The sequence below is a fragment of the Heteronotia binoei genome, chromosome 6 (genome assembly GCF_032191835.1).
Source record: "Heteronotia binoei isolate CCM8104 ecotype False Entrance Well chromosome 6, APGP_CSIRO_Hbin_v1, whole genome shotgun sequence".
Classification (NCBI taxonomy): Eukaryota; Metazoa; Chordata; class Lepidosauria; order Squamata; family Gekkonidae; genus Heteronotia; species Heteronotia binoei.
The window spans coordinates 147,211,374-147,238,203 of record NC_083228.1 but is presented as its reverse complement, the minus strand read 5'-3'; the positions used below and the strand labels follow the sequence as shown (position 1 = coordinate 147,238,203).

The 26,830-nt window shown below is 47.6% G+C and overlaps 3 protein-coding genes across 3 annotated transcripts; all 3 read left to right on the top strand.

The window, feature by feature from the left end:
• Positions 1–967: 967 nt before the first annotated feature.
• LOC132574424 (zinc finger protein 658B-like) lies at positions 968–4,251 on the top strand. Its single transcript, XM_060242780.1, has 3 exons — positions 968–981; positions 2,152–3,580; positions 3,826–4,251. The coding sequence occupies exons 1-3, from the start codon at positions 968–970 to the stop codon at positions 4,126–4,128; spliced, it is 1,746 nt and encodes a 581-aa protein (XP_060098763.1). The 3' UTR covers positions 4,129–4,251.
• An 8,282-nt stretch (positions 4,252–12,533) lies between these two features.
• On the top strand, positions 12,534–19,898 carry LOC132574423 (zinc finger and SCAN domain-containing protein 30-like). The gene is made up of 4 exons (XM_060242778.1): positions 12,534–12,670; positions 13,850–14,330; positions 14,610–14,724; positions 19,744–19,898. The coding sequence occupies exons 2-4, from the start codon at positions 13,908–13,910 to the stop codon at positions 19,896–19,898; spliced, it is 693 nt and encodes a 230-aa protein (XP_060098761.1). The 5' UTR covers positions 12,534–12,670; positions 13,850–13,907.
• Positions 19,899–20,030: 132 nt separating this feature from the next.
• Positions 20,031–26,531, top strand: LOC132574503 (oocyte zinc finger protein XlCOF6-like). The gene is made up of 3 exons (XM_060242862.1): positions 20,031–20,156; positions 22,345–22,419; positions 23,364–26,531. The coding sequence occupies exons 1-3, from the start codon at positions 20,084–20,086 to the stop codon at positions 24,980–24,982; spliced, it is 1,767 nt and encodes a 588-aa protein (XP_060098845.1). The 5' UTR covers positions 20,031–20,083; the 3' UTR covers positions 24,983–26,531.
• The last annotated feature ends 299 nt before the right edge of the window (positions 26,532–26,830 follow it).

The window sequence follows — 26,830 nt, the reverse complement described above, 5'->3', positions numbered from 1 at the left end:
GATGGTTACATCCCCCTCCTGGTGATGTCCTTGCTCTGTAGGCAGCATATAGCATCTGTAGTAGGCAGCATATAACATATTCAGACAGCAAATATATAACTTCAATGAAACATGTTCTGACATACTGCCCCCCCTAAGCTCTTGCTCGGGGTTTGTCTGGGTGCAGTAGGTAAAATTGCTTGAGTAATTGTGGAGCTTTCAGGTCAGAGGATTTCACCCATTCATCACAGCTGGGTGGGAGAAGGTGGAGAGCGTGGGTGACGGTGCGGAACCGAGCTCCCTTTTAGCTTTTGTCTGTGCTCGCCCTTTATTTTCTTCCCCTGGCAAACTCTGCCCTTCTCTGTGTTCCACCAGTAGACTCGGAAGAGGCAGGTAGAGGCAACTTCACTCATTTCCCCCTTGCCAGTGTGTCCACTTGAAACTCTGATCTGATCTCCTTCTCAGAGTAATGCTGATAGAAAAAAGTATTCCGTTTTTAAAACCATATTTTCGTGCTTCTTAGTAAGCAGCCAACTTAGGACGCGTCATTTGTCTCCTAAAATTTAGTTTAAGCCTTTGGACTTGTTTTCCTCCCCCCTCATCTGTCCAGTGGCCAGCGCCTCTGGAGTTGTTCATTATGTATCTAGATCAAAAACATTGATCATATACATATACATAATGGAAAAATTTAAGGGGTGCAATTTTTTACTTTTGCCCCACCCCACCCCTCAAAAATATGTAGATTTCTCTCCCCCCCCCCCCCAATCCTTCCCCCCAAAGAAGACAGAAGTGTTAGAGAGGCTTTGGTGGAGAAAGTCAACGTCCTCACATCCCAAGAAAGGCTGGAGAGTTTCTCAAGGAGATCCCAAGAACAGGTTTCCTTCCCAAATGAGCTGGCTGAGATGGTTATGTTCAGGGAACAGGCAAGGAGTAGCCATGGGGTTTTCTGATTCTCTTCTCTCTGATCAAGATTTAGTTTGGTACAGTCATGCAGCCCGCTGAGTAAGAGGGAGTGAGGCCTTCTGGGGACTGAGATTTGGAGAGTTAGGAACTCCTTCTGAGCAAGAACTCTATGATCTTCTAGTCCTCCAGTGTGCTATTTCACGTTGTGCAAATAAGTTTCTCTGTTTCACTCAGCATTACAACACCGCTGGCTGGGTGAGAATCCAGTGTCCTGTTCACAGGGCCCCTCCCTTCTAACTACAGGAGTTTGGTCTAAAAGCTTTCTTTCCCGTGTTGCCATGTGGAACAGCAGCGTGTTCATTTTTTCAATAAGTCATCTGGGAAAAGCCCTTAGATCTGCTCTGAGAGTTCCTGGTCCTTCCTGATAAAACCCCACACTTTTGCCTTGTTCCCTGGGGGGGTGGGGGTTCCTGGATTGCAGCAAGAGGCACTGATGGATGAGTCTCCACTTCCCCTGGGATTGCCCGCCAGCCAGCCAAGGCTAGGATCTGAATTAACCTGTAAGTCTGCCTGAGCAATAGAAGTAAGTATGCTAGGTTATACTTTCTCCTTTGATATTTTTAAATCACTTATTATTCTTTTCAGTTGCCAAGCACCATCATCAATCAATCATGGCATTTAGGAACCATGGAAATTCATGGCATTCAGGAACCCTGCATGGCTTCTGGCTAGATGAGGCTGAAGTGTGTGTGTAAGGGAATTGGCATTGCATGCTCAGCGGTGGCTCGTGAGGGGATGAGATATTCTTAAATGCTAGACATTCTGGGGAAAGGGGGGAGGTGGTAAAGATCAGGGAAGCTGGAGGAGGTTGAAGAGCCATTTCCGTCTGCAGTCACAAAGAAGTTTTTGGACCTTACCTGCCCTCCCAGGTGTTACAGAGATCTCTCTCTTTATTCCAGCAGAGGATGATCAGAGAAACGAGGAGGGCGAAGAATTTGAGCAGCAGTTGCCAGATGGAGTTGAAGACTTGGAAAAAAACAGTCGAAATCAAGGAAGACCTAAGAGAAAGAAAGGCAGCTGTATGGATGAGAAGAGAAAAGGAAAAAAGCTTAATGCACATTTTCCAAAGAAGAGAATAATTAAGACATGTACATCCACTCAGTGTAGCAAGTACTTCAAAAATAGATCACAGCTACTTGTGCACCAAAGAGTAAACAGAGGCAAGAAATCTTTTGAATGTTCAAAGCATGGAAAAAGATTCCGTCACAGTGGCACTCTTCAACTGCATCAGAGAACACACACAGGGGAGAAACCTTTTGAATGTTCACAATGTGGAAAGAGATTCCGTCAGAGTGGCACTCTTCAACTGCATCAGAGAACGCACACAGGGGAGAAACCTTTTGAATGCTCAGAGTGTGGAAAGAGATTCAGTCAGAGTGGCCATCTTCAACTGCATCAAAGAATCCACACAGGGGAGAAACCTTTTGAATGTTCAGAGTGTGGAAAGAGATTCGGTCTCAGTGGCACTCTAAAACAGCATCAGAGAGCCCACACAGGCGAGAAACCTTTTGAATGCTCAGAGTGTAGAAAGAGATTCAGTCATACTAGCCATCTTCAACTGCATCAGAGAACCCACACGGGGGAGAAACCATTTGAATGCTCAGAGTGTGGGAAGAGATTCAGTCAGAGTGTCCATCTTCAACGGCATCAGAGAACTCACACAGGGGAGAAACCATTTGAATGTTCAGAGTGTGGGAAGAGATATGGCCTCAGTGGCACTCTAAAACTACATCAGAGAACCCACACAGGGGAGAAACCTTTTAAATGCTCAGAGTGTGGGATGAGATTCAGTCATGGTGGCGCTCTAAAAGTACATCAGAGAACCCACACAGGGGAGAAACCTTTTGAATGCTCAGAGTGTGGGAAGAGATTCAGTCAGAATAGCAATCTTCAACTGCATCAGAGAACCCACACAAGGGAGAAACCTTTTGAATGTTCAGAATGTGGAAAAAAATTTAGTGAGAGAGGCACTCTAAAACAGCATCAGAGAACGCACACAGGGGAGAAACCTTTTGAATGCTCAGAGTGTGGAAAGAGATTCCGTCAGAGTGGCCATCTTCAACAGCATCAGAGAATCCATACAGGGGAGAAACCTTTTAAATGCTCAGAGTGTGGGACGAGATTCAGTCATGGTGGCACTCTAAAACTACATCAGAGAACCCACACAGGGGAGAAACCTTTTGAATGCTCAGAGTGTGGAAAGAGATTCAGTAATAGTCGCCATCTTCAACTGCATCAGAGAACCCACACAGGGGAGAAACCTTTTAAATGCTCAGAGTGTGGAAAGAGATTCAGACAGAGTGGCCATCTTCTTCTGCATCAGGGAACCCACACAGGGGAGAAGCCTTTTGAATGTTCAGAGTGTGGGAAGAGATTTGGTCTCAGTTGTACTCTAAAACTGCATCAGAGAACCCACACAAGGGAAAAACCTTTTGAATGTTCAGAGTGTGGAAAGAGATTCAGTCAGAGTGGCTGTCTTCAGCGGCATCAGAGAACCCACACAGGGGAGAAACCTTTTGAATGCTCAGAGTGTGGGAAGAGATTCAGTTGCAGTAGTTCTCTAAAAGTGCATCAGAGAACCCACACAGGGGAGAAACCTTTTGAATGTTCAGAATGTGGAAAGAGATTCACTCAGAGTGTCTGTCTTCAACGGCATCAGAGAACCCACACAGGGAAGAAACCTTTTGAATGTTGAGTGTGTGGAAAGAGATTCAGTCATACTAGCCATCTTCAACTGCATCACAGAACCCACACAGGGATGAAACCATTCGAATGTTCAGAGTGTGGGAAGAGATTAGGTCTCAGTGGCACTCTAAAATTACATCAGAGAACTCACACAGGGGAGAAACCTTTTGAATGTTTGGACTGTGGGAAGAGATTCAGAGTGGTGATCTTCAACTGCATCAGAGAACTCACACCGGGGAGAAACCTTTTGAATGTTCACAGTGTGGAAAGAGATTCCGTCAGAGAGGCCATCTTCAACTGCATCAGAGAACTCACACAGGGGAGAAACCTTTTAAATGTTCAAAGTGTGGAAAGAGATTCCGTCAGAGTGCCCATCTTCAACTGCATCAGAGAATCCACACCGGGGAGAAACCTTTTGAATGCTCAGAGTGTGGAAAGAGATTCGGTCTCAGTGGCACTCTAAAACAGCATCAGAGAACCCACACGGGAGAAACCTTTTGAATGCTCAGAGTGTAGAAAGAGATTCAGTCATACTAGCCATCTTCAGCTGCATCAGAGAACCCACACAGGGGAGAAACCTTTTGAATGCTCAGAGTGTGGGAAGAGATTCATTCTGACTATCCATCTTCAACAGCATCAGAGAACCCACATAGGGGAGAAACCATTGGAATGTTCAGAGTGTGGGAAGAGATTTGGTCTCAGTGGCACTCTAAAACTACATCAGAGAACCCACACAGGGGAGATACCTTTTGAATGCTCAGAGTGTGGGAAGAGATTCAGTCAGAATAGCAATCTTCAACTGCATCAGAGAACCCACACAGGGGAGAAACCTTTTGAATGTTCAGAATGTGGAAAAAAATCTAGTGAGAGAGGCACTCTAAAACAGCATCAGAGAACGCACACAGGTGAGAAACCTTTTGAATGCTTAGAGTGTGGAAAGAGATTCCGTCAGAGTGGCCATCTTTAACAGCATCAGAGAATCCACACAGGGGAGAAACCTTTTAAATGCTCAGAGTGTGGGATGAGATTCAGTCACAGTGGCACTCTAAAACTACATCAGAGAACCCACACAGGGGAGAAACCTTTTGAATGTCTGAACTGTGGGAAGAGATTCAGAGTGGCAATCTTCAACTGCATCAGAGAACTCACACAGGGGAGAAACCTTTTAAATGTTCATAGTGTGGAAAGAGATTCCGTCAGAGAGGCCATCTTCAACTGCATCAGAGAACTCACACAGGGGAGAAATCTTTTAAATGTTCAAAGTGTGGAAAGAGATTCCGTCAGAGTGCCCATCTTCAACTGCATAAGAGAATCCACACCGGGGAGAAACCTTTTGAATGCTCAGAGTGTGGAAAGAGATTCGGTCTCAGTGGCACTCTAAAACAGCATCAGAGAACCCACACAGGGGAGAAACCTTTTGAATGCTCAGAGTGTAGAAAGAGATTCAGTCATACTAGCCATCTTCAACTGCATCAGAGAACCCACACAGGGGAGAAACCTTTTGAATGTTTGGACTGTGGGAAGAGATTCAGTCACAGTGGCGATCTTCAACTGCATCAGAGAACCCACACAGGGGAGAAACCTTTTGAATGCTCAGAGTCTGGAAAGAGATTCAATCATAGTAGCTATCTTAAACTGCATCAGAGAACCCACTCAGAGGAGAAACTTTTTGAATGTTCAGAGTGTGGGAAGAGATTTGGTCTCGTGGCAGTGTAAAACTACATCAGAGAACCCACACAGGGGAGAAACCTTTTGAATGCTCAGAGTCTGGAAAGAGATTCAGTCATAGTAGCTATCTTCAGCTGCATCAGAGTACCCACACAGGGGAGAAACCTTTTGAATGCTCACAGTGTGGAAAGAGATTCAGTCGAAGTGGCACTCTAAAACTGCATGTGAGAACCCACACAGGGGAGAAATCTTTTGAATGTTGAGTGTGTGGAAAATGATTTAGTCAGAGTGGCCATCTTGAACTGCATCAAAGAATCCACACAGGGAGAAATCTTTTTCATGCTCCGATTGTGGAAAGAGTCTCAGTTGGAGTGGCTCTCTTCAGCTGCACCAGAGAACCCACATGGAGAAAACTTCTTTGAATGCTCCGAGTGTGGAAAGAGATTCACTTGGCATGGATATCTTTGACAGCATCTTAAGAATCCACACAAGGAGTACTGTGTAACGGCTTAGCCTATCAAAAGAGCTTTTCTAGAAAGCTTGAATGTAAACAGAAATTTTACGCTAAACAGGACGAAATGTAAAAAATGGTCAGACTATGGCAGGAGATTTAGCCATGTTTGGAGACCTGAAACACATCCCACTGTCCCACATGCAGTTGGCAACCCTAGATTAAGTGTTTCTTTATGAATCAGAAGACTGCTGAGGAAAAGTCTGAGCTCATTAAAGAGATTATTATTTCTTGCTAGTAAATCAGACTTTGTGAATTCAGAAACTCCAGCTGGTGTAAAATCTCACAGCTCGGCTATTATGGGAGCTTATATGGAGCATATCTAGGATTCACATTCTACAGCCTCTCCACTGTTATTGGGCTCAAAATAAAGTGTTGACTTACCCAGAAAGCCCTTCATGGCCCTGGACACTTATAATTGCAAGACTGCCTCTCCCCCTCTGTGCCCCCACAACAGCTCCGCTCCTCTGGGTGAGGTCTTCCGCAGCTGCCAGCCTGCAAATGGGCATAATCAGCAACTGCCCATACACCTGTTGCGCAGTGACCTGCCGGAGGTCAAGAAACTATTCAAAACCGAGTGGATCGAGACAGCTTTTCTACCCGGGCAGGAGACTCCACCTGTCTAATATGACTCACAAAGTTAAAGGGACTGTGGTCCATGCTACTGTGTTCAGAATAATGAACCTAGGATCCTACGAAGCAAATTTTGTATCATATATTATTTAATGTGTCATCTTAAGACCAAGCCTTTGCTTCTGCTGTGATTTTAGATTTCTGATTGGTTCTTCCACACTGATCCCTTTGTGTTGTTCATGGAATGCTCCTTCTTGTTGATTATTTGGACTCACATCTGTTAGTCCTTTCCAAGAGGCCTGTCATTCAAAAGCCCTGGCAGACAAGCAGACCTCCTGAAGCATTCTTCAAAAATAATCCTGATTTGGCTATAGATTAGGATTTACTTTGGGCCCCGGATTTGGAGTTCTTTGGGAAAATTTCTTTTTGCCTAATAGAATTAATTATAGGCTATTTCTCAGTTCTTAATACCTAGCATTTTAAGTACTGTTTTGGTGAATTGTTTATGCATCGAATTGTATAAATTGGATCTTTGTATTTAGTTTTATATTTTTATTACTTATTTTCCCCATGCTTCCTTTGTATTGGATTAGATTTAATTTTTAAAAAAGCATTGCTTGAATGTTCTCTGTCTTCTCTGGGCTAATTTTTCACTCCCTTTGATTTCTGCCTTGCTTTCTTTTGACTGACAAGGTGTCTGAGCAGCCACAGCAAAATTGTATACCTATGGAACCTGAGAGCAGATTTTCTGGACCAGGTTAGCGCTTAAAAGGCACCTTGAATCTCTTCCTTCATTTGAAAACAAATAGTCATGGAAATAGTTCTTTTATTTGCTTCTGTGCCCAGCAGCTGGTAAAAGGTTAAGAAGCAGACAAGACAGTGTGCAGTTCCTAGAGAAGATACAAGGAGGAGAGAAACACTCTCCAAAAGTCGTCCAACGTCCTCCTTGTGGGATCTGGCTTTGCTTTTAGGAGAGCTGGAGGACAGGCGCTTGAGAAGACAGGCTGGGGTGTGCCTGGATGAAGAAAGAGTGGAAGGGCAGGGAGGAAATTGATGAACAAGGAGGGTGGGAAATGATCCAGATGTGCATAATTTGCAGAAAGCCAGGTGAGTGGAAGCCTTCCCGTCTTCCCCAGGCAGGCCATTGCAGAAAGCGGGGCCACAACAGAGAAGGCACATGTGTGGTGAGTTGTTGGATTTTGCCCATTGGCAGGGTGGAACATAGTGGAGGCCCAACTCAGATGAACCTGGAGAGGTGAGAAAAGGGAACAAGACTCCCCTCCCATATAGTCAGGGTTGCCAACCTCCAGGTGGTGCAGGAAAAACGCAAATATACCTCCACAAAAAACCAGCCTCAATAATAATACAAAACTTATAAGTGCTTTATAAATATAGAACAAAATTTCAAAATAAGGTGAAATCAATCACAAAAATAGAACACTGACCAAAGTCAAAATCTCATAACCGACAAATTAATGCCAAATTTTCAAATGAAAAGTCCAGGCTATGGCAAAGGTTGGTTCTTAAACAGAGCCCCGAGCTCCAATTCTTCTCAGTAGATGTTGCAGTAGCTCAGTGCAGCAAGGCATATATGGAACGTGACAGGGTTGCACTTGATGCCCTGTTTCACTGTTCTACAAGCTTTACTGTGCCATTATACAATTTGCAATGAGAGCAAAGCTTCAGAATTGTTAGCAATGGCAACCCTTCTTGGCCATCTTTCCACCCCAGCAATATCTCCAAGGTGGCAAACATCAAACCGTTAAAGCAGTTCAGCATTAAAACTACATTCAAGGTGATGTATACACATAAGATAATTTTGTAAAGATTCAGTAGTAAAAACATAAACACACATAACACCAAAACCAGAGAGGAAAGCCGGTAACAGGAGGTGGTGGCAGCTACAAGCATAGCCAGCTTCAAGAGGGGGTTAGATAAAAATATGGAGCAGAGGTCCATCAGTGGCTATTAACCACAGTGTGTGTGTGTGTGTATTTGGCCACTGTGTGACACAGAGTGTTGGACTGGAAGGGCCATTGGCCTGATCCAACATGGCTTCTCTTATGTTCTTAACCGTGAGCGGGGGATGAAGTTTCAGCGGGTGAGCCTCCATCCATCCCAGAACTTCTGAGGTGGTCTTATGTCCTTGCCTGAAGCATTAGGGACTTTTTGAGCTTCTCCATCCGTGAGAACCAGGGTTGGCCAGGCTGCCTGGGGCCACCTAGAGGGGGCTTCCTGTGGGTGGGAGCAGGGTGGGGTCTCACTGTATGTAATCAGGCCACAGCCTGGGGCTTCCATGCCAGTTTTACTAGGATATAGTTATGCTGAATGACTGAGTAAAAGCTGCTGGTCACTACTCTGGGAGCCCTCGTTCTTCCCCACTGAACCCAGCATTGAACACTTCCTCCCCCCCAAAAAACCCTAAAGGTTCACTCCTGAAATCTCCAGGAATCCCCTAACCCAGAGTTGGCAACCCTACCTGGTTGGTTTGCATGCAGGCTGGTTCAAGGCATGTTGTCCCCCCAAGCCAGGGAAGCCCGTTGCCCCCTGGGAGCCTGGGCTGCAGGTAGCGAAGCAGTGCCCGGGGAGGAGGCCTGTCCAGGGTTGCCATGGAAATAATGTCTCCCTGCTCAGTCTGCTAAAACGGATCCTCCCAAGGAGTTATTTCTTCCTCTTCCTCTCTGTTGGTTTCTTCCCTCCTTGTTTAAGAGAAGCTTGAATTTGCCTTAAGAGCTTGATTGGTCACCTGTCAGTGCCCTTCTGGGGTGTGGAGGGGTGCTTGGGAAGGGAAGGAGGGGGCTATTTGGGGCTCTCCCTGGTTTGGTGGTTGCGTCCAGCTGCTTGTGGCCCTTTCCTGCTGAAGGGGGGAGGAGGGGTGTGTGGGGCTGAAAGGCTCCTGGGGGGGTGCCCATCTGAGGGAAGCCCCTGCCATTCCCCTCACACCTGTGCCCCACCCACTGAGGCCTCGCTGCCAGGGAAGGACCGTTTGCCAATCAGGTCTGTCTGGCATAACCTAAGTTTTGCATCTACTAAGGTGACCAGAAGAAGAGAGATTCTCGTGAAACATGCAAAAGTGTCAACCTCAGGTCCACGTTGTCACATTTTCAGTTTTGACAATGAGTACATCGCATTCTTGAATTCCACTCTATGAGGAAACTGGCAGAAACACATAAGGATTACTCCAGTTGGATGTTGAGCATCATGGTAGAACTGTAGGAATTTCAGGTGAAAATTGGTATGGACTGGATAGGGTGGCTGTGGCTGAAACCATCCCATTTATGTGTATTCAGCACATACAGATTCAATATGAAGCAGTTATTTTCCCACCTCTCTCTGTTGGTTTCTTTCCACCTTGTTTAAATTGAAGCTTTAATTTGCCTCAAAAGCTTCATTGGTCACCTGTCAGTGCCCTTCCTGGGGTGTGTGGGGGTGCTTGGGAAGGGGAGGAGGGGGCTATTTGGGGCTCTCCCTGGTTTGATGGTTGCTTCCAGCTGCTTGTGGCCCTTTCCTGCTGAAGGGGGGAGGAGGGGTGTGTGGGGCTGGAAGGCTCCTGGAAGGGGGGTGCCCATCTGAGGGAAGCCCCTGCCGTTCCCCTCACACCTGTGCCCCACCCACTGAGGCCTTGTTTGCAGGGAAGGACCATTTGCCAATCGGGTCTGTCTGGCATAGCCTACGTTTTGCATCAACTAAGGTGACCAGAAGAAGAGAGATTCTCTTGAAACATGCAAAAGTGTCAGGTCCATGTTGTCACATTTTCAGTTTTGACAATGAGTACATCACATTGCTGAATTCCACTCTGTGTGCGAACTGGCAGAAACACATAAGGATTACTCCAGTTGGATGTTGAGCATCATGGTAAAACTGTAAGAATTTCAGGTGAAAATTGGTATGGACTGGATAGGGTGGCTGTGGCTGAAACCATCCCATTTATGTGTATTCAGCACATACTGATTTGATTTTGATTTGAAGTGAAATAATATATTCCAGCACTGAAGTGTTCAGCGCCATGTTGTGAATTTATAACACTGCACAGTGTTTTGTTTGTGCTTTTTCAGCCTTCATTCCTTTTTGTTCACAAAATTAGGACCAGGCAGCCCTCTTTTCTGCCCCCAAACCCGAATTAAGGCGGAAAGCTGCCCCTGAGACATGGGCCTTCCTAGGTTCCATAAAGATTGGACCACACGTGAATTACCTGAGCCCTATTTCCTTACGACTCAAGTGACTGCCACTCCACTGCAAGGGTAAAGAGAGCCCCCCCCCCCCGCCCATGCAGCCTCTGCTTGTAAGTCTCAGAGCTCCACTGGGAGGCTTTGGGGGAAAAAACAGAACCCTGTGAGGTAGGCCAGTCCACATGTTCCAACACCCACACACGTAGAAGATTTTTTAAAATAAAAAATTCCACCCTTCCCAGTCCTGTTCACCTCATCAGCTGAGACTTTCCCAGCCCACTTCCTGCCTTGGAGGAAAGGAGACGGGGCTTCAAACTGCAGTGGGGAGACCAGGAAGCCCAAGACACAAAGACTTCCCTGCGAACGACACAGGAGGTCAGCTCCCGTTGCCCTCCGGCCCATTCTGTCAAGTAATGAGGCAGCCTTGTAAACAGGGATCACTTTGGGGGTGGGGGAGAAAACCCACTTGGGGGGGGGAGGCTCAGGAACAGAGACTCTTATTCGCCTGCAGAAGAGCCCCAGTCCAATCACCAGTTTAAAAGGTCAGGTACATGCAGGAGAGCGGCTGCCAGTCACAACAATGGGCACTCTTGAGAGATGAATGGTCCTTCAGCATAAGGCAGAGCGCCCCTTCCTCCTTCCACGGCCCAGAGGCTCATGGCTCAGTGGTAGCAGAGCATGCCTGGTTCAATCCTGGCACCTCCAGTTAAACAGAGCAGGCAGTGGGTGATGTGAAAGACCTCGGCCTGAGACCCTGGAGAGCTGCTGCTGGTCTGAGCAGACAACACTGACTGTGATGGGCCCCAGGGCTGGGCGGCTGCCTGAGAGCACTGAGGACTAGCACTGTCTGTAGGCTGAGGAAAGAAGAAGAAGAAGATATTGGATTTATATCCCACCCTCCACTCCAAAGAGTCTCAGAACAGATCACAATCTCCTTTCCCTTCCTCCCCCACAACAGACACCCTGTGAGGAGGGTGGGGCTGAGAGAGCTCTCCAATAAGCTGCCCTTTCAAGGACAAAGGCTCAGAGTGGCCTTCAATCTCCTTTCCCTCGCCCCCCCACAACAGACACCCTGTGAGGTGGGTGGGGCTGGAGAGGGCTCTCACAGCAGCTGCCCTTTCAAGGACAACCTCTGCCAGAGCTATGGCTGACCCAAGGCCATGCTAGCAGGTGCAAGTGGAGAAGTGGGCAATCAAACCCGGTTCTCCCAGATAAGAGTCCGCGCACTTAATCACTACACCAAACTGGCTCTCCTGTGGGATTAGGGGAGCGGGGGTTGTGGCTCAGGGGCAGAGCATCCGCTTGGCGAGCAGAAGGTCTCCTGTCCAACCTCCAGTTAAAAGACCCTATTGGGGGTGAGTGATGTGAAGGACTCCTGAGGTCCTGCAGAGGCCCTGCCAGGTTGAGTGGACAATTCTGGCCTGGATGGACGGGAGGGGGGGGGGGGCGCTCTGATGTAGTGGAAGGCAGCTCCCAGAATGTGGAATGCAGTTCCCAGAACGCAAGGGGGAAACTGCTGCCGGGCTGCCTGCCTAGGATTCTGGGCAGGGATGTGATGCTTGCGGGGGCATCCCAGAGGGCTCATGCCCCCCCCCCCGCCCCTCCACCATTTCAAAGACTGATCCTCCCCCCTCGTTTGCAAGAGAAGAACCCTCCTTCCTTCTGCCCCCGGAGCAAGAAGGCCCCTCCCAGGCGTCTGCAACGAGGCAGGAAGGCTGCAAGGCTGAGCTCTTCCTGCAAAAGGGGCAGGATTTTTTTTTTCGTTCTGCAACCCAAAGCGGTCCCGCCCCACGGAGAGGCGTCCGGGAGAGCTGCAATCCCGGCAGAGCAGAGGCCGGACCCAGAGGGCGCTGGAGCCCCTTTCCTAGCCCGCAAACCAGGAAGGGAAGGGAAGGGAAGGAAGGCGTGCATGCCCGGGCCCGGCTTTTGCAAAGGGAGCGCCGGAACGGAAGACGTGCAAGCTCTGCTGCCGGGGTGGGGGGGGTGGGGGGCTGCGCCGGTGGGGCAGGAGGGGCCGAAGGGAAGAGCAGCAGCCGGGCCTCCTGCGACCCTCCCCCGGTTGCAAAGGCTGCAGCAGCTCCGAGCGCCACGAGGGCCGGAGAGGGGAAGGCGAGGCGGCCAGGTAGGGAAGGGGCCTTGCAGCACCCAAGGGAGACGGGGGGAGGAGGAGGCGCGCCTGGAGCCCCCTGGGTGCTGCTGCGGCCAAGAGCGCCGAGGGCCCCCCGGCCATTCCCCAGACTCCATCCCCTTCCTCCCGCACGTCTTCTGCTGCACCCCCCCCCCGCCCCCTTTCCCGCACACCTGAACTGCCCGGGACCAGCTGAGAGCCGGTGGGGTGTTGTGCGGTGAATGCAGGGACTCTTATCTGGGAGAGCCGGTTCGATTCCCCCCTCCTCCAGGGAAGCCTTTATGGGCCTGGGTCCTTCTCACACTTCAGGATGGAGGGGTCCCCTGTCAGGTCCCCCACTGGTGTGCGGGTGTGGGGGGGGGGAGAAAGGTGAAGAGGGGGGCTATTCTGGGCCCTGCCTGGATTGAACCCCAAACCAGAGTGGCCGGTGGCAAGTTATGGCCCTTTCTCACCGACCAGAAACTATCAAACAAGGTAATGAAGATGCTTAAGAGATGCAAGGACCAAACAGGGATAGCAAGCTCATTTTACCTGGTCACGATTTGTTTGGATTTAATTCTGGGGGGAATCATAGAGAAGTAAATATCAGAATTGGAGATGGATATGTAAATGTATCTTCTTAACTGTGGAATGTTGAGAGTAATTAACTGAGCCCCTGTGGTTACGTGAGTAGCCCCTGCAACTGCCTTGAGAGTCTCCTTCTAGTTGTGACAAGAGCCATGAGGAGCTGGTTTTCAGCCTCCCCAAAAGACGTGTTTGCTGGAGATCTAACAGGTGAACTCCGCAGTTCAAAGGGGGACCCCCATGGCTTTTGAAAGAGGTGCTCTTGCCTAGGACCTCAGGTCTATTGCAGAGAGACAGACAACAGTTAAGGGGTCACCAGTCCCCCTGGTCCTTTTGGGGCCTCAGTTTAACTTAAGAATTAGCCCCTTGGACAGGCTGAACCCATGTAGTGGGAGACGAAGCTAGTAACGCCCTTTAGCAGCCAAACAGAGACCATTAACTTTCCCAGAGGACTCAGGAAGCATCTCTAAAATAGCTTGCTATGTCATACAACAAAATTATTTTAAACCATGTTTCTAAACCACAGTAACCACTTTTAGGTGGTTATCCACCAGGGCAATTCTCATTTGCTTTTTTGTGACATGTGACTGTCTCTGTATCTTTTTACAGTCAAGTGACGAAAGGCATCTCTATCCAGTCGGAGGTGACCCAAGAGAAGGGGAGGGAGATGGAAGAGCAGGACCCAGAAGGAGCTGCAGCTGGCAAGACAGCAAGCAAAGGCCCCCCTCCCACCCAAGCTGGGAGTGGTGGTGAAGGCTGGGAAAGCCCCGTGCCAGAGACACCTTCTCAGGTCATGGAGATCTCAGAGGTGCATGGCCAACACTTCCGGCAGTTCCAGTACCGTGAGGCTGGTGGGCCCCGAGAGGTTTGCAGCCGGCTCCATCGACTCTGCAGCCACTGGCTGAAGCCAGAGAGGAACTCCAAGAAGCAGATGGTGGACCTGGTGATCCTGGAGAGGTTCCTAGCCCTCCTGCCCCAGGAAATGCAGCGCTGGGTGAGGGAATGTGGGCCGGAGACCAGTTCCCAGGCGGTGGCCTTGGCCGAAGGTTTCCTCCTGAGTCAGGCCGAGGAGAAGAGGCAGGCAGAGCAGGTGAGGGGGTTTCCTCCAGCTGTGTCCAATTCAAGCAAGGAGATTGGAGCTAATTCTAAAGTTTCCCTGAGAGATATTTGCCCAGGTGTTAATCATCTGAATGGGAGCTTTAACAGCCTCCTTCAGCAGCCTCCTCTGCTAGAGAATTTCTTATCTCTCCCCAGATATCTCACTGGGTTCTGCTGACAGAAGAGTGCAGAGTCTGGGAGTGGGGCAGGATCCCTTCCTTGGTCTCTTCTCCGTTCCATCTCTTCCCCTTCTCACTCGCTGCTCTTTCAGATGTGGGGACCATCCATGGAGAGAGAAGCTCCATTCCCTGAGGCAGAACGAGGTTCCTTGGAGGAAGGGCAGAGGGCGCAGGCTCAGGAGGGTGCCCAAGACGCCCTCTCTTTTGGTAAGGACTCATTTTGCCTGTATATGACTGGGGCACCCCATGCTGGGAATTATTAGGAAGGGAACTGAAAACAAATCAGCCAGTATCATAATGCCCCTGTATAAATCGATGGTGCGGTCTCATTTTGAATACTGTGTACAATTCTAGTCACCGCACCTCAAAAAGGATATTATAGCGTTGGAAAAAGTGCAGAAAAGGGCAACTAGAATGATTAAAGGTTTGGAACACTTTCCCTATGAAGAAAGGTTAAACCGCTTGGGGCTCTTTAGCTTGGAGAAACGTCGACTGCGGGGAGAGAGGTTTACAATAGAGAGAGGTTTACAAGATCATGCATGGGATGGAAAAAGAAGTGCTACCTGTTCCATGTGCAGGGTTGGAGAGACAGGCACAAATTAGAAGTCTCAATGTGTGGATGAGACGATGGTGATGAAACGCTTGGGACTCTTTAGCTTGGAGAAACGTCGACTGCGGGGTGAAATGATAGAGGTGTACAAGATTATGCATAGTATGGAGAAAGTAGAGAAATAAGTCCTTTTCTCCATTTCTCACAATACAAGAACTCGTCAGCATTCGATGAAATTGCTGAGCAGTCGGGTTAGAACGCATAAAAGGAAGTACTTCTTCACCCAAAGGGTGATTAAAATGTGGAATTCACTGGACCGTATATCCTCTCTGACATACAAAGCCACCCCACCTCCAACCCTTCCCTCCCTATCCTTCCGATATAACTTATCCAGGAATCACCGTGACCCACTGATTCTCCTCATTCCACCAAGTTTCTGGAATTCCCACAACGTCTATGTTTTCTCCCAACACAAAACATTCCAACTCACCAATTTTACTTCGAACACCTCCAGCATTTGCGTACAAACATCTATAATTTCCCAGGCAAGCTAGGCCCGCAACCTTCCTCCTGCTGCCTCGAGACTTTGGCAGACAGTCCATACTGTTTGTCACCATCTCAGTGGACAACTCTGATCCATTACCTGGTAGAAAAGTAACAGCTAACCCTTCATCTCTTTGAGATGAGTAGACCCGAACCAGACATTTCATCTCCTGTCGGCTTTCCCCCAAGATTTAGTTTAAAAACTGCTCTGCCACCTTTTTGATTTTAAGCGCCAGCAGCCTGGTTCCATCCGGGGACAAGTGGAGACTGTCTCTTTTGTACAGCTCCCGCTTGTTCCAGAAAGCATCCCAGTGCCTAACAAACTTAAACCCTTCCTCCCTACACCATCGTCTCATCCACACATTGAGACTTCTAATTTGTGCCTGTCTCTCCAGCCCTGCACGTGGAACAGGTAGCACTTCTGAGAAGGCTACCTTGGAGGTCCTGCCCTTAAGTCTCCTGCCTAGCAGCCTAAATTTTTCCTCCAGGACCTCACGACTGCATTTCCCCACATCGTTGGTGCCAACATGCACCATGACCACAGGCTCCTCCCCAGCACTGTCTATCAGCCTATCTACTACACGCGTAATGTCCGCTACCTTCGCACCAGGCAGGCAAGTCACCGTACGGTCAGTATGTGGTTTTGCCACCCAGCTGTCTACTTGCCTAAGGATCGAACCACCAACTACCAAGACCCCCCTCTCTCCCTGCCCAGGGATGGTTCCTTGGCGCAAAAGGTTCCCGCTCACCAACTGAAGAAGAGGTCCCTTCTGAGGGCGCATTCCCCTTATCATCAGCCCGGTGCCCTGTTCCCTCTCGACCCTCACGCTCTCTGGCAGCAACGGGGCTGCTACGTTCAGAGTGGGGCTCATCTAATACGCCGAGAGTCTTCCCCAAGTGCCTAACTGACTGTCTTCGCTTCTCCAGGGCAGTCACCTCGGCCTCAAGGGTACGAACTCATTCCTGAGGACCAAGAGCTCCTTGCATCGAGCACACACCCAAGACTTCTGTCCTGTGGGCAGATAGTCATACATGTGACACTCAGTGCAAAACACTGGAATGCCCCCACCCCCCTGCTGGCATTCTATCTTTTATATATATATATATATATATATATATACAGTCCTATTTAAATGCTGTTTAAGAAGCATGTGGTCGATCTGAGGGAGAGTGCGTAATTCACCCCCCCTTTTTTTTTTACTATTTATGTTCATACTGCTTAAATGTAAACATGAGTACTTATTTCCTGTACTTGACTGTGTTTTAATATGTTGTACGGTCTTTATTCTATAAAAAATAAAAATTTAAGTTTTTTAAAAAAAAACTACAATCCTAGAAGCTCAGATAAAATATATACCACAAGTTAGGAAAGGCACAAACAGGTATAAGAAAAGGCCTACATGGTTAACAAACAAAGTAATGGAAGCTGTAAAAGGTAAGAAGGACACCTTTAAGCAGTGGAAAGCTAGTCCAAGTGAGATTAATAAAAGGGAACACAGGCTGCGGCAAATCAAATGCAAGACTGTGATCAGGCAGGCAAAAAGGGACTATGAGGAGCATATTGCAAAAAACATAACTACCAACAATAAAAATTTCTTAAAGTATATTAGAAGCAGGAAACCAGTCAGGGAGGCAGTGGGGCCCTTGGATGACCAAGGGGTAAAAGGATTACTGAAGGAGGATAGGGAAATGGCTGAGAAGCTGAATGAATTTTTTGCCTCCGTCTTCACTGTGGAAGAGAAGTCTTTGCCCGCTCCAGAACCACTAATTTTGGAAGGGGTGTTGAAAGACCTGAGTCAGATTGAGGTGACAAGAGAGGAGGTCCTACAACTGATAGATGAATTAAAAACTAATAGGTCACCAGGTCCGGATGGCATACATCCAAGAGTTCTGAAAGAACTCAGAGTTGAATTTGTGGATCTCCTGACAAAAATATGTAATCTTTCATTGAAATCTGCCTCCGTTGCTGAGGACTGGAAGGTAGCAAATGTCACCCCCATCTTTAAAAAGGGTTCCAGAGGAGATCCGGGAAATTACAGGCCAGTCAGTCTGACTTCAGTACCGGGAAAGTTGGTAGCAAGGACAGAATGAGTAGGCACATTGATGAACACGGGTTATTGAGGAAGACTCAGCATGGGTTCTGTGAGGGAGGATCTTTCCTCACTAACCTGTTACATTTCTTTGAGGGGGTGAACAAACATGTGGACAAAGGAGACCCGATAGATATCGTTTACCTTGACTTCCAGAAAGCTTTTGATAAAGTTCCTCATCAAAGGCTCCTTAGAAAGCTCAAGTGTCATGGAGTAAAAGGACAGGTCCTCTTGTGGATCAAAAACTGGCTAATTAATAGGAAGCAGAAAGTGAGTATAAATGGGCAGTCTTCGCAGTGGAGGACGGTAAGCAGTGGGATGCCGCAGGGCTCAGTACTGGGTCCCATGCTCTTTAACTTGTTCATAAATGATTTGGAGTTGGGAGTGAGCAGTGAAGTAGCCAAGTTTGCAGATGACACTAAATTGTTCAGGGTGGTGAGAACCAGACAGAATTTTGAAGCACTCCAAAGGGATCTGTTGAGGCTGGGTGAGTGGGCATCAACGTGGTAGATGAGGTTCAATGTGGCCAAGTGCAAAGTAATGCACATTGGGGCCAAGAATCCCAGCTACAAATACAAGTTGATGGGGTGTGAACTGGCAGAGACTGATCAAGAGAGAGATCTTGGGGTTGTGGTAGATAACTCACTGAAAATGTCAAAACAGTGTGCGATTGCAATAAAAAAGGCCAATGCCGTGCTGGGAATTATTAGGAAGGGAATTGAAAACAAATCAGCCAGTATCATAAGTCCAGAAAAGGGCAAGTAGAATGATTAAAGGGTTGGAACACTTTCCCTATGAAGAAAGGTTAAAATGCTTGGGGTTCTTTAGCTTGGAGAAACGTCGACTGCGGGGTGACATAATAGAGGTTTACAATATAATGCATGGGATGGAGAAAGTAGAAAAAGAAGTACTTTTCTCCCTTTCTCACAATACAAGACCTCGTGGGAATTCAATGAAATTGCTGAGCAGTCAGGTTAAAATGGATAAAAGGAAGTACTTCTTCACCCAAAGGGTTATTAACATGTGGAATTCACTGCCACAGGAGGTGGTGGTGGCTACAAGCACAGCCACCTTCAAGAGGGGATTAGATAAAAATATGGAGCAGAGGTTTATCAGTGGCTATTAGCTACAGTGTGTGTGTGTGTGTGTATACAGAGTGTTGGACTGGATGAGCCATTGGCCTGATCCAACATGGCTTCTCTTTTGTTCTTACGAATGTGATGAGTGGAGGTTTCAGGTCAGGAAAAGAATTCAGTACTTCTGCACATTTCACTGAATGTCCACTGACTGTGATTCTTCTGAAAGGGGATTAGAAAGAATTATAGAGGGCAGTTCCTCCCATTAATTAGAACATTCATGTCTCGCCTTCCTTCCATAGGAGGAACTCAGGGGGGCTCAAAAAAGAGAAGTAAAGTTAGACAAAACTGGGCGGAGCTATTCATCCGGGAGAATACAGGGAGCCTCTGCCTTCTGGGGCAGCACTGAAAACCAGTTCATAAGAGCCAAATAACCATGTGGAAATTTACCTCGTGGGCCCTCTCTTATAGGGGCACCTGGCAAGCCACTGTAGGGAATCGGGTGCTGCAGAAGGGATGACCAGATCTGGCCTGGCATCCCAGGAGATTTGGGGAGGACCTTGGGATGAAGCTTGGCACGGATACTACCCTGGATTCTCCAGAAGCGCTCAAGTAAAGTGGTGTCATTTCCACCCCCCACTTTTTCCACCCCCAGTGCAGACTGAAGGGCCCACTGCCAGCTGGCAGGAGAAGGGGATTCCTAGCCATTTGGTCTGATCCAGCAGGGATGCTGTGACCTTTGGAACTCCAGAGTTCACAGGGCACATTTCAAGTCTCACAGAAGCCTGGAATATGTTGGCAGCCCTGAGGCTCATGTGTGCTTCTCGTCTGTCTCTTCCACAATATAGTAAAAGGTTGTGTTGAGTGTACACAGGGCAAGGGAAGGGAGTGTGTGAAACGAGGAACAAACAAGCAACTGGAATAGGAAGTCACAACAAACACCCTTCTTCCTTTCTCTTCCTAACAGGCAGTGGAGAGATGCTGCTGAGCCACCATCTTTTTGGAGGTGTGGAAACAGCTGCTTCAGTCCAGGTAGGGGAAATGAGCAGGGAACAGCCTGGGTTCCCTCCTACTTTCTCAGGGGGTCTTTTACTCCTGCAGTTTCTACAGTGGTCCAGGTGAGAGAGGCTCTGAATACCATTCCCTCGACCTATGCCAAGACATGCACCCTGTTCCATCCCAGACTACTCCCTTCCAGGGTGCAGTCTCTGCCTGGCATCATCCCTGATGAGGGAATCTGCTTTTTCTTCCAGTGCCCCTTTTCCTTTGAGGAGGTGTCCATCTGTTTCACCCCAGCAGAATGGGACATGCTGGATCCGGGCCAGAAAACTCTCTACAGGGAAGTCATGCAGGAGAACTATCTGAGCGTAATCTCTCTGGGTAAGGAGGATCTTCCACAAGTGCGAAAGGTGTGAATTGCTACCCCTGGGATGATGCATGAATCAAACTATTGCACAGCAATGCATCATTTTGAGGCCTCTTCAAATACGTGTCTGGGGGCAACTGAGGCCAGTGTTGTGGCCATCACCCCTAACCAGAGATGGTGTCCTGGCCAGAGGCAAGGGTGGGGATGAGAGCCAGCAAGCCAGACATGTTCAGGTGCTCACACAGATTCCAGAAATTAGTCTCAGAAGTCCACAGACCAAAAGTGCACAAGCCAAAGGGTCATTACCAGAAGGGGTAAACCAGAGAGTGTAGCCTGGAGGTCCAAGGGTCCTGCACAAGCTTGAGAGTCACAAAGCTGAAGTCAGAGTCCAAGATCAAACAAAGAAAAGGTCAGGTGTTGTGGTCACAAAGCCTAAGAGGATGACTTGTTGCTTCCACAACATGCAGGCTCCCACCAATTCCACCGTTGAACAACTCTTGCTGTTAAAAAGTTTCCCTTAATATCCAGCATGTATGTTCCCTCTCTTGATTTAAACCTGTTATTGCAAGTCCTTTCCTCTGCTGCCAACAAGAACAGCTCTCCACCTTCCTCTAAGTGACAGCCCTTGAAATACTTCAAGAGAGCAATCATGTCCCCCCTCAGCCTCCTCTTCTCCAGACTGATGATTTCCAAGTCCCTCAGCCTTTCTTAATCATGTGACCCTCCCCTGATACATCAGGGCTGGGTGGTGGCTCTGGATCAACTGCTGGTGGTGAGTCTTCATCAGCCTGCAGCTCATCAGCCTGTATCCTGCTTTTGCTGACTCAGAGCCAGCCATGCGTGACTCCCCTTCTCCTGAGGAATCCTCCTCCCCTGAGGATTTCATGCTGAGCTCAGGCTGGCTCAGAACAGAGATGCTCAGAAAGACTCTGGAAGGGGCTAGATTCTGATTTCTCTTTTCCTAATTCTGGCCCTTCTAAAACATAGAAAGATTTATGAAGGATGTAAAACCGAGACACCACTAAACAGTGCCGTTTCTACAGCTCAGCAACAGAAAATAATGAAAAGCTCACTGTTCTATCTTACACATGAAATACCTGGTATTAGATAGTACCTCTAGTTGTGAAAGCAACGTCACCCCAGAGTCGGAAATGACTGGTGCTTTCATAGGGGACCTTTCCTTTCCTTTCCTTGTTACTACATAAGTATTCCAACTATAGCCTAAATCAGGGGTGTGAAACATGCGGCCTGGGGGCTGATTCAGGGCGTCAGAGGGCTCCTATCAGGCCCCCGAGCAACTGGCTGTCATCTGCTTCCTTCTCCCCATCTCTTGCTTCCTTTTGCATCACAGCTTGCCTTGCCAGGCTTGCTCAGTTGCACAGGAGCTACAGATCAAAGCCCCAATTTTCTCCATTGGCTGAGGCTCCTCCCTTGGGGAGGAAGGGGGGAGGGAGAGCTTGTAGGCTCTCTCAACTGCACAATTGGCAAGACCTTGGAGTTTGTAGCTTAATGGTGTGCAAAAATATCGGAATCTTGCCATGCTCTGTATGAAAGCTGGTCAAAGCTTCTAGTGAAACGGGCGGATATAAAGCACTACCTCATCACTGTGTTCCAGACTGCTGTGTGCAAGATTTATCTGCTGTACTAGACTACTTGGGATTTGGAACACTACGTGGTTTCCTCAGGAGCTGCTGGACCGTGGATTCCTGTAAAGTTGAAGGACTATTGGTTGGAATTGAAGCTGCCGATGTCAAATGGCTTGCCATGTACTTGTGGGCGCCTAGGGCCTCTCTCTTTTCCGTAATTGCGATGGGAATGTTGGGGGAGGATGCACAGGGCTGCTTTTGCTGGCTAGCTTCCTCTTTTCAGTTTTGGGCACCACATTTTAAGGAGGATATAGAAGGATATTCCCCGCCACCACTACTGCTGCTCTACTAGAGTTTGCTGCTCTACTCCACTCTACTTTAGCTTCAATACATTCATTTACCCCCCAAGGCAATGGGGGCAGCAGCACAGCCCGTTCCCTAGGCAAAGGGGAATAAATTTGCTGCACTGACAGGTCATGTAGTCCCTCAGAAGAAGGCCTGAGGTGTCCCCTCCTTCTGCGTTCACAGGGAGTGTGGGTGGGGAGCCTGGGTGAAGGGAGGGAGCCGGGCTCCCTTTTAGCTTTTGTCTGTGCTCGCCTTTTATTTTCTTCCCCAGGCAAACTCTGGAGGCTGGAGAGTTTCGCAAGGGGATCCCAAGAACAGATTTCCTTCCCAAATGAGCTGGCTGAGAGTGAGTATCCTGCACGGCTATGTCCAGGGAACAGGCAAGGAGTAGCCATGGGGGTTTTTTGATTCACTTCTTTCTGATGAAGATTTGGTACAATCATGCAGCCCACTGGGTAAGGAGGGAGTGAGGCCGCCAGGGGACTGGAATTTGGAGGGTTAGGAACTCCTTCTGAGCAACAGCTGTATAATAAGCTTTTCGTCCTTCAGCATGCTATTTCAGGCTGTGCAAATAGGTTTCTCTGTTTCACTCAGCATTACAGCACCGCTGGCTGGGGGAGAATCCAGTGCTCTGTTCACAGGGCCCCTCCCTTCTAGCTACAGGAGTTTGATCTCAAAGCTTTCTTTCCCGTGCTGCTGTGCGAAACAACAGCGTGTTCATTGTTGCAGTGAGTCATCCGGGAAAAGCCCTTTGATCGCCTCTGGGAGTTCCTGGTCCTTTCTGATAAAATCCCACAGTTTTGCCTTGTTCCCTGGGGGGGGGGGGGGGGTTCCTGGATTGAAGCAAGAGGGACTGCTAGATGAGTCTCCACTTCCCCTGGGATTCCCTGCCAGCCAGCCAAGGGTCAGATCTGAATTAACCTGGAAGTCTGCCTAAGAGTGCTGGCTTATACTGTCTGCTTTGATATTTTTAAATCACTTGTTATTCTTTTCAATTGCCAAGCACCATCTTCAATAAATCTTTCTGTGTTGTTGGAAATTCATGGCATTCAGGAACCCTGCGTGGATTCTGGCTAGATGAGGCTGGAGTGTGTGTGTGTGGGAGGGAATTGGCATTGCAAGCTCAGTCGTGGCTCTTGGGGGGATGAGGTATCCTTAAATGCTAGACATTCTGGGGAAAGGGGGGAGGTGGTTAAGATCAGGGAAGCTGGAGGAGGCTGCAGTCACAGAGATGTTTTTGAACCTTACCTGCCCTCCCATTTGTTAAAGGGATCTCTCTCTTTATTCCAGCAGGGGATGATCAGAGAAACGAGGAGGGCGAGGAATTTGAGCAGCAGCTGCCAGATCGAGTTCAAGACTTGAAAGAAAACAGTAGAAATCGAGGCAGACCTAAGAGAAAAGAAGGCAGCAGTATGGATGAGAAGAGAGAAGGAAAAAGTTTTAATGTACATTTTCCAAAGAAGAGAATAATTAAGACATGTACATCCACTCAGTGTAGCAAGTACTTCAGAAATAGATCACAGCTCCTAGTGCACCAAAGAGTACACAGAGGCAAGAAACATTTTGAATGTTCAAACCATGGAAAAAGATTCAGTCACAGTAGCACTCTAAAACTGCATCAGAGAACCCAAACAAGGGAGAAACCTTTTGAATGTTTGGACTGTGGGAAGAGATTCAGTCACAGTGGCCATCTTCAACGGCATCAGAGAACTCACACATGGGAGAAAGCTTTTGAATGCTCAGAGTGTGGAAAGAGATTCAGTCAGAGCGGCAATCTTCAACGGCATCAGAGAACGCACACAGGGGAGAAACCTTTTGAATGCTCAGAGTGTGGAAAGAGATTCAGTTGCAGTGGCCTTCTTCAACGGCATCAGAGAACTCACACAGGGGAGAAACCTTTTGAATGCTCAGAGTGTGGGAAGAGATTCAGTCATAGTAGCAATCTTCAACGGCATCAGAGAACTCACACAGGGGATAAACCTTTTGAATGCTCAGAATGTGGGAGGAGATTCAGTCATAGTAGCAATCTTCAACTGCATCAGAGGACCCACACAAGGGAGAAACCTTTTGAATGTTCAGAATGTGGAAAAAATTTTAGTGTGAGAGGCACTCTAAAACAGCATCAGAGAACGCACACAGGGGAGAAACCTTTTGAATGCTCAGAGTGTGGAAAGAGATTCAGTTGGAGTGGCCATCTTCAACAGCATCAGAGAACTCACACAGGGGAGAAACCTTTTGAATGCTCAGAGTGTGGAAAGAGATTTAGTAATAGTAGCCATCTTCATCTGCATCAGAGAACCCACACAGGGGAGAAACCTTTTGAATGTTCAGAATGTGGAAAAAAATTTAGTGAGAGAGGCACTCTAAAACGGCATCAGAGAACCCACACAGGGGAGAAACCTTTTAAATGCTCAGAGTGTGGAAAGAGATTTAGTAATAGTAGCCATCTTCATCTGCATCAGAGAACCCACACAGGGGAGAAACCTTTTGAATGTTCAGAATGTGGAAAAAAAATTAGTGACAGAGGTACTCTAAAACAGCATCAGAGAATGCACACAGGGGAGAAACCTTTTGAATGCTCAGAGTGTGGAAAGAGATTCAGTCGGAGTGACCATCTTCAACAGCATCACAGAACTCACACAGGGGAGAAACCTTTTGAATGCTCAGAGTGTGGAAGGAGATTCAGTCAGATTAGCCATCTTCAAGTGCACCAGAGAACCCACACAGGGAAGAAACCTTTTGAATGTTCAGAGTGTGGAAAAAGATTCAGTCACAGTGGCACTCTAAAACTACATCAGAGAACCCACACAGGGGAGAAACCTTTTGAATGCTCAGAGTGTGGGAAGAGATTCAGTTTCAGTCGTAGTCTTCAACGGCATCAGAGAACCCACACGGGGAAAATCTTTTAAATGCTCAGAGTTTGGAAAGAGATTCAGTCGGAGTGGCCATTTTCAACGGCATCAGAGGACCCGCACGTGAGAAACCTTTTGAATGCTGAGAGTGTGGAAAGTGATTAAGTTGGAGTGGCCATCTTGAACTGCATCAAAGAATCCACACTGGGGAAATCTTTTACATGCTCAGATTGTGGAAAGAGATTCAGTTGGAGTGGCTCTCTTCAGCTGCACCAGAGAACCCACATGGGGAAAACTTCTTTGAATGCAAAGAGATTCACTTGGCGTGGATATCTTCAACAGCATCTTAAGAATCCACACAAGGAGAAACTGTGTAACGGCTTAGCCTATCAAAAGAGCTTTTCTAGAAAGCTTAAATGTACACAGAAATTTTACGCTAAACAGGATGGTATGTTAAAAATGGTCAGACTATGGCAGGAGATTTAGCCATGTTTGGAGACCTCAAACACATCCCACTGTCCCACATGCTGTTAAAGGGACACCACTTTTTACCTCCAGGCAGTTGGCAACGCTAGATTAAGCGTTTCTTTATGTATCAGAGGACTGCTAAGGAAAAGTCAGAGCTCATTAAAGAGATTATTATTTGTTGCTAGTAAATCAGACTTTGTGAATTCAGAAACCCCAGATGGGGTAAAATCTCACAGCTCAGCTATTATGGGAGCTTATATGGAGCATATCTAGGATTCCCATTCTACAACCTCTCCACTGTTATTGGGCTCAATATAAAGTGTTGGCTATTACCCAGAAAGCCCTTCCTGGCCTTGGACACTTGTAATTGCCAGACTGCCTCTCCCACTCTGTGCCCCCACAACAGCTCCGCTCCTCTGGGTGAGGTCGTCCGCAGCTGCCAGCCTGCAAATGGGCAAAATCAGCAACTGCACATACAGCTGTTGCAGAGCGGCCTGCCGAAGGTCAAGAAACTATTGAAAACTGAGTGGATCAAGAGAGCTTTTCTACCCGGGCAGGAGACTCCCAAATGTCTAAAATGACTCACAAAGTTAACTTGGAGAAAATATTAGGGACTGTGGTCTGTGCTACTGTGTTTAGGGCAGTGAACCTAGGATCCTACGAAGCAAATCTTGTATCATATATTATTTAATGTGTCATCTTAAGACCAAGCCTTTGCTTCAGCTGTGATTTTAGATTTCTGATTGGTTCTACAACCCTAATCCCTTTGTGTTGTTCATGGAATGCTCCTTCTTGTTCATTATTTGGACTCACATCTGTTAGACCTCTCCAAGAGGCCTGCCATTCAAAATCCCTGGCAGAGGAGCAGACCTCCTGAAACGTTCTTCAATAAACATCCTGATTTGGCTATAGATTAGGATTTACTTTGGGCCCCAGATTTGGAATTCTTTGGGAAAATTTCTTTTTGCCGAATAGAATTAATTATAGGCTATTTCTCAGTTCTTAATATCTAGTATATTGTGTACTGTTTTGGTAAATTGTTTATGCATTGAATTGTATAAATTGGATCTTTGTATTTAGATTTGTATTTTTATTACATTTTCCCTTGTATTGGATTAGATTTAATTTTTTTTTTTTTAAACATTGCTTGAATGGTCCCTGTCTTCTTTGGGCTAATTTTTCACTTCCTTTTGATTTCCTGACTGGCTTTCTGTTGGCTGACCAGGTGTCTGAGCAACCACAGCAAAATGCTATACCTCTGGAACCCGAGAGCAGATTGTCTGGGCCAGGTTGGCACTTAAAAGGCACCTTGAATCTCTTCCTTCATTTGAAAATAAATAGTCATGGAAATAGTTCTTTTATTTGCTCCTGTGTACAACACCTAGTAAAAGCTTAAGAAGCAGACAAAACAGTGTGCATTTCCTAGGGAGAATACAG

Coding starts and splice junctions, on each gene's coding strand:
- LOC132574424 (XM_060242780.1), top strand. Junction 3,581..3,825: donor GAAAGAGATTCACTCAGAGT/GTCTGTCTTCAA, acceptor GAAGAGATTCAG/AGTGGTGATCTTCAACTGCA.
- LOC132574423 (XM_060242778.1), top strand. CDS start 13,908: ATGGAAGAGCAGGACCCAGAAGGAGCTGCAGCTGGCAAGACAGCAAGC. Junction 14,331..14,609: donor AGAAGAGGCAGGCAGAGCAG/GTGAGGGGGTTT, acceptor CTGCTCTTTCAG/ATGTGGGGACCATCCATGGA. Junction 14,725..19,743: donor CCAAGACGCCCTCTCTTTTG/GTAAGGACTCAT, acceptor TCTTCCTAACAG/GCAGTGGAGAGATGCTGCTG.
- LOC132574503 (XM_060242862.1), top strand. CDS start 20,084: ATGCTGGATCCGGGCCAGAAAACTCTCTACAGGGAAGTCATGCAGGAG. Junction 20,157..22,344: donor TCTGAGCGTAATCTCTCTGG/GTAAGGAGGATC, acceptor TTTCTTCCCCAG/GCAAACTCTGGAGGCTGGAG. Junction 22,420..23,363: donor CCCAAATGAGCTGGCTGAGA/GTGAGTATCCTG, acceptor TCTTTATTCCAG/CAGGGGATGATCAGAGAAAC.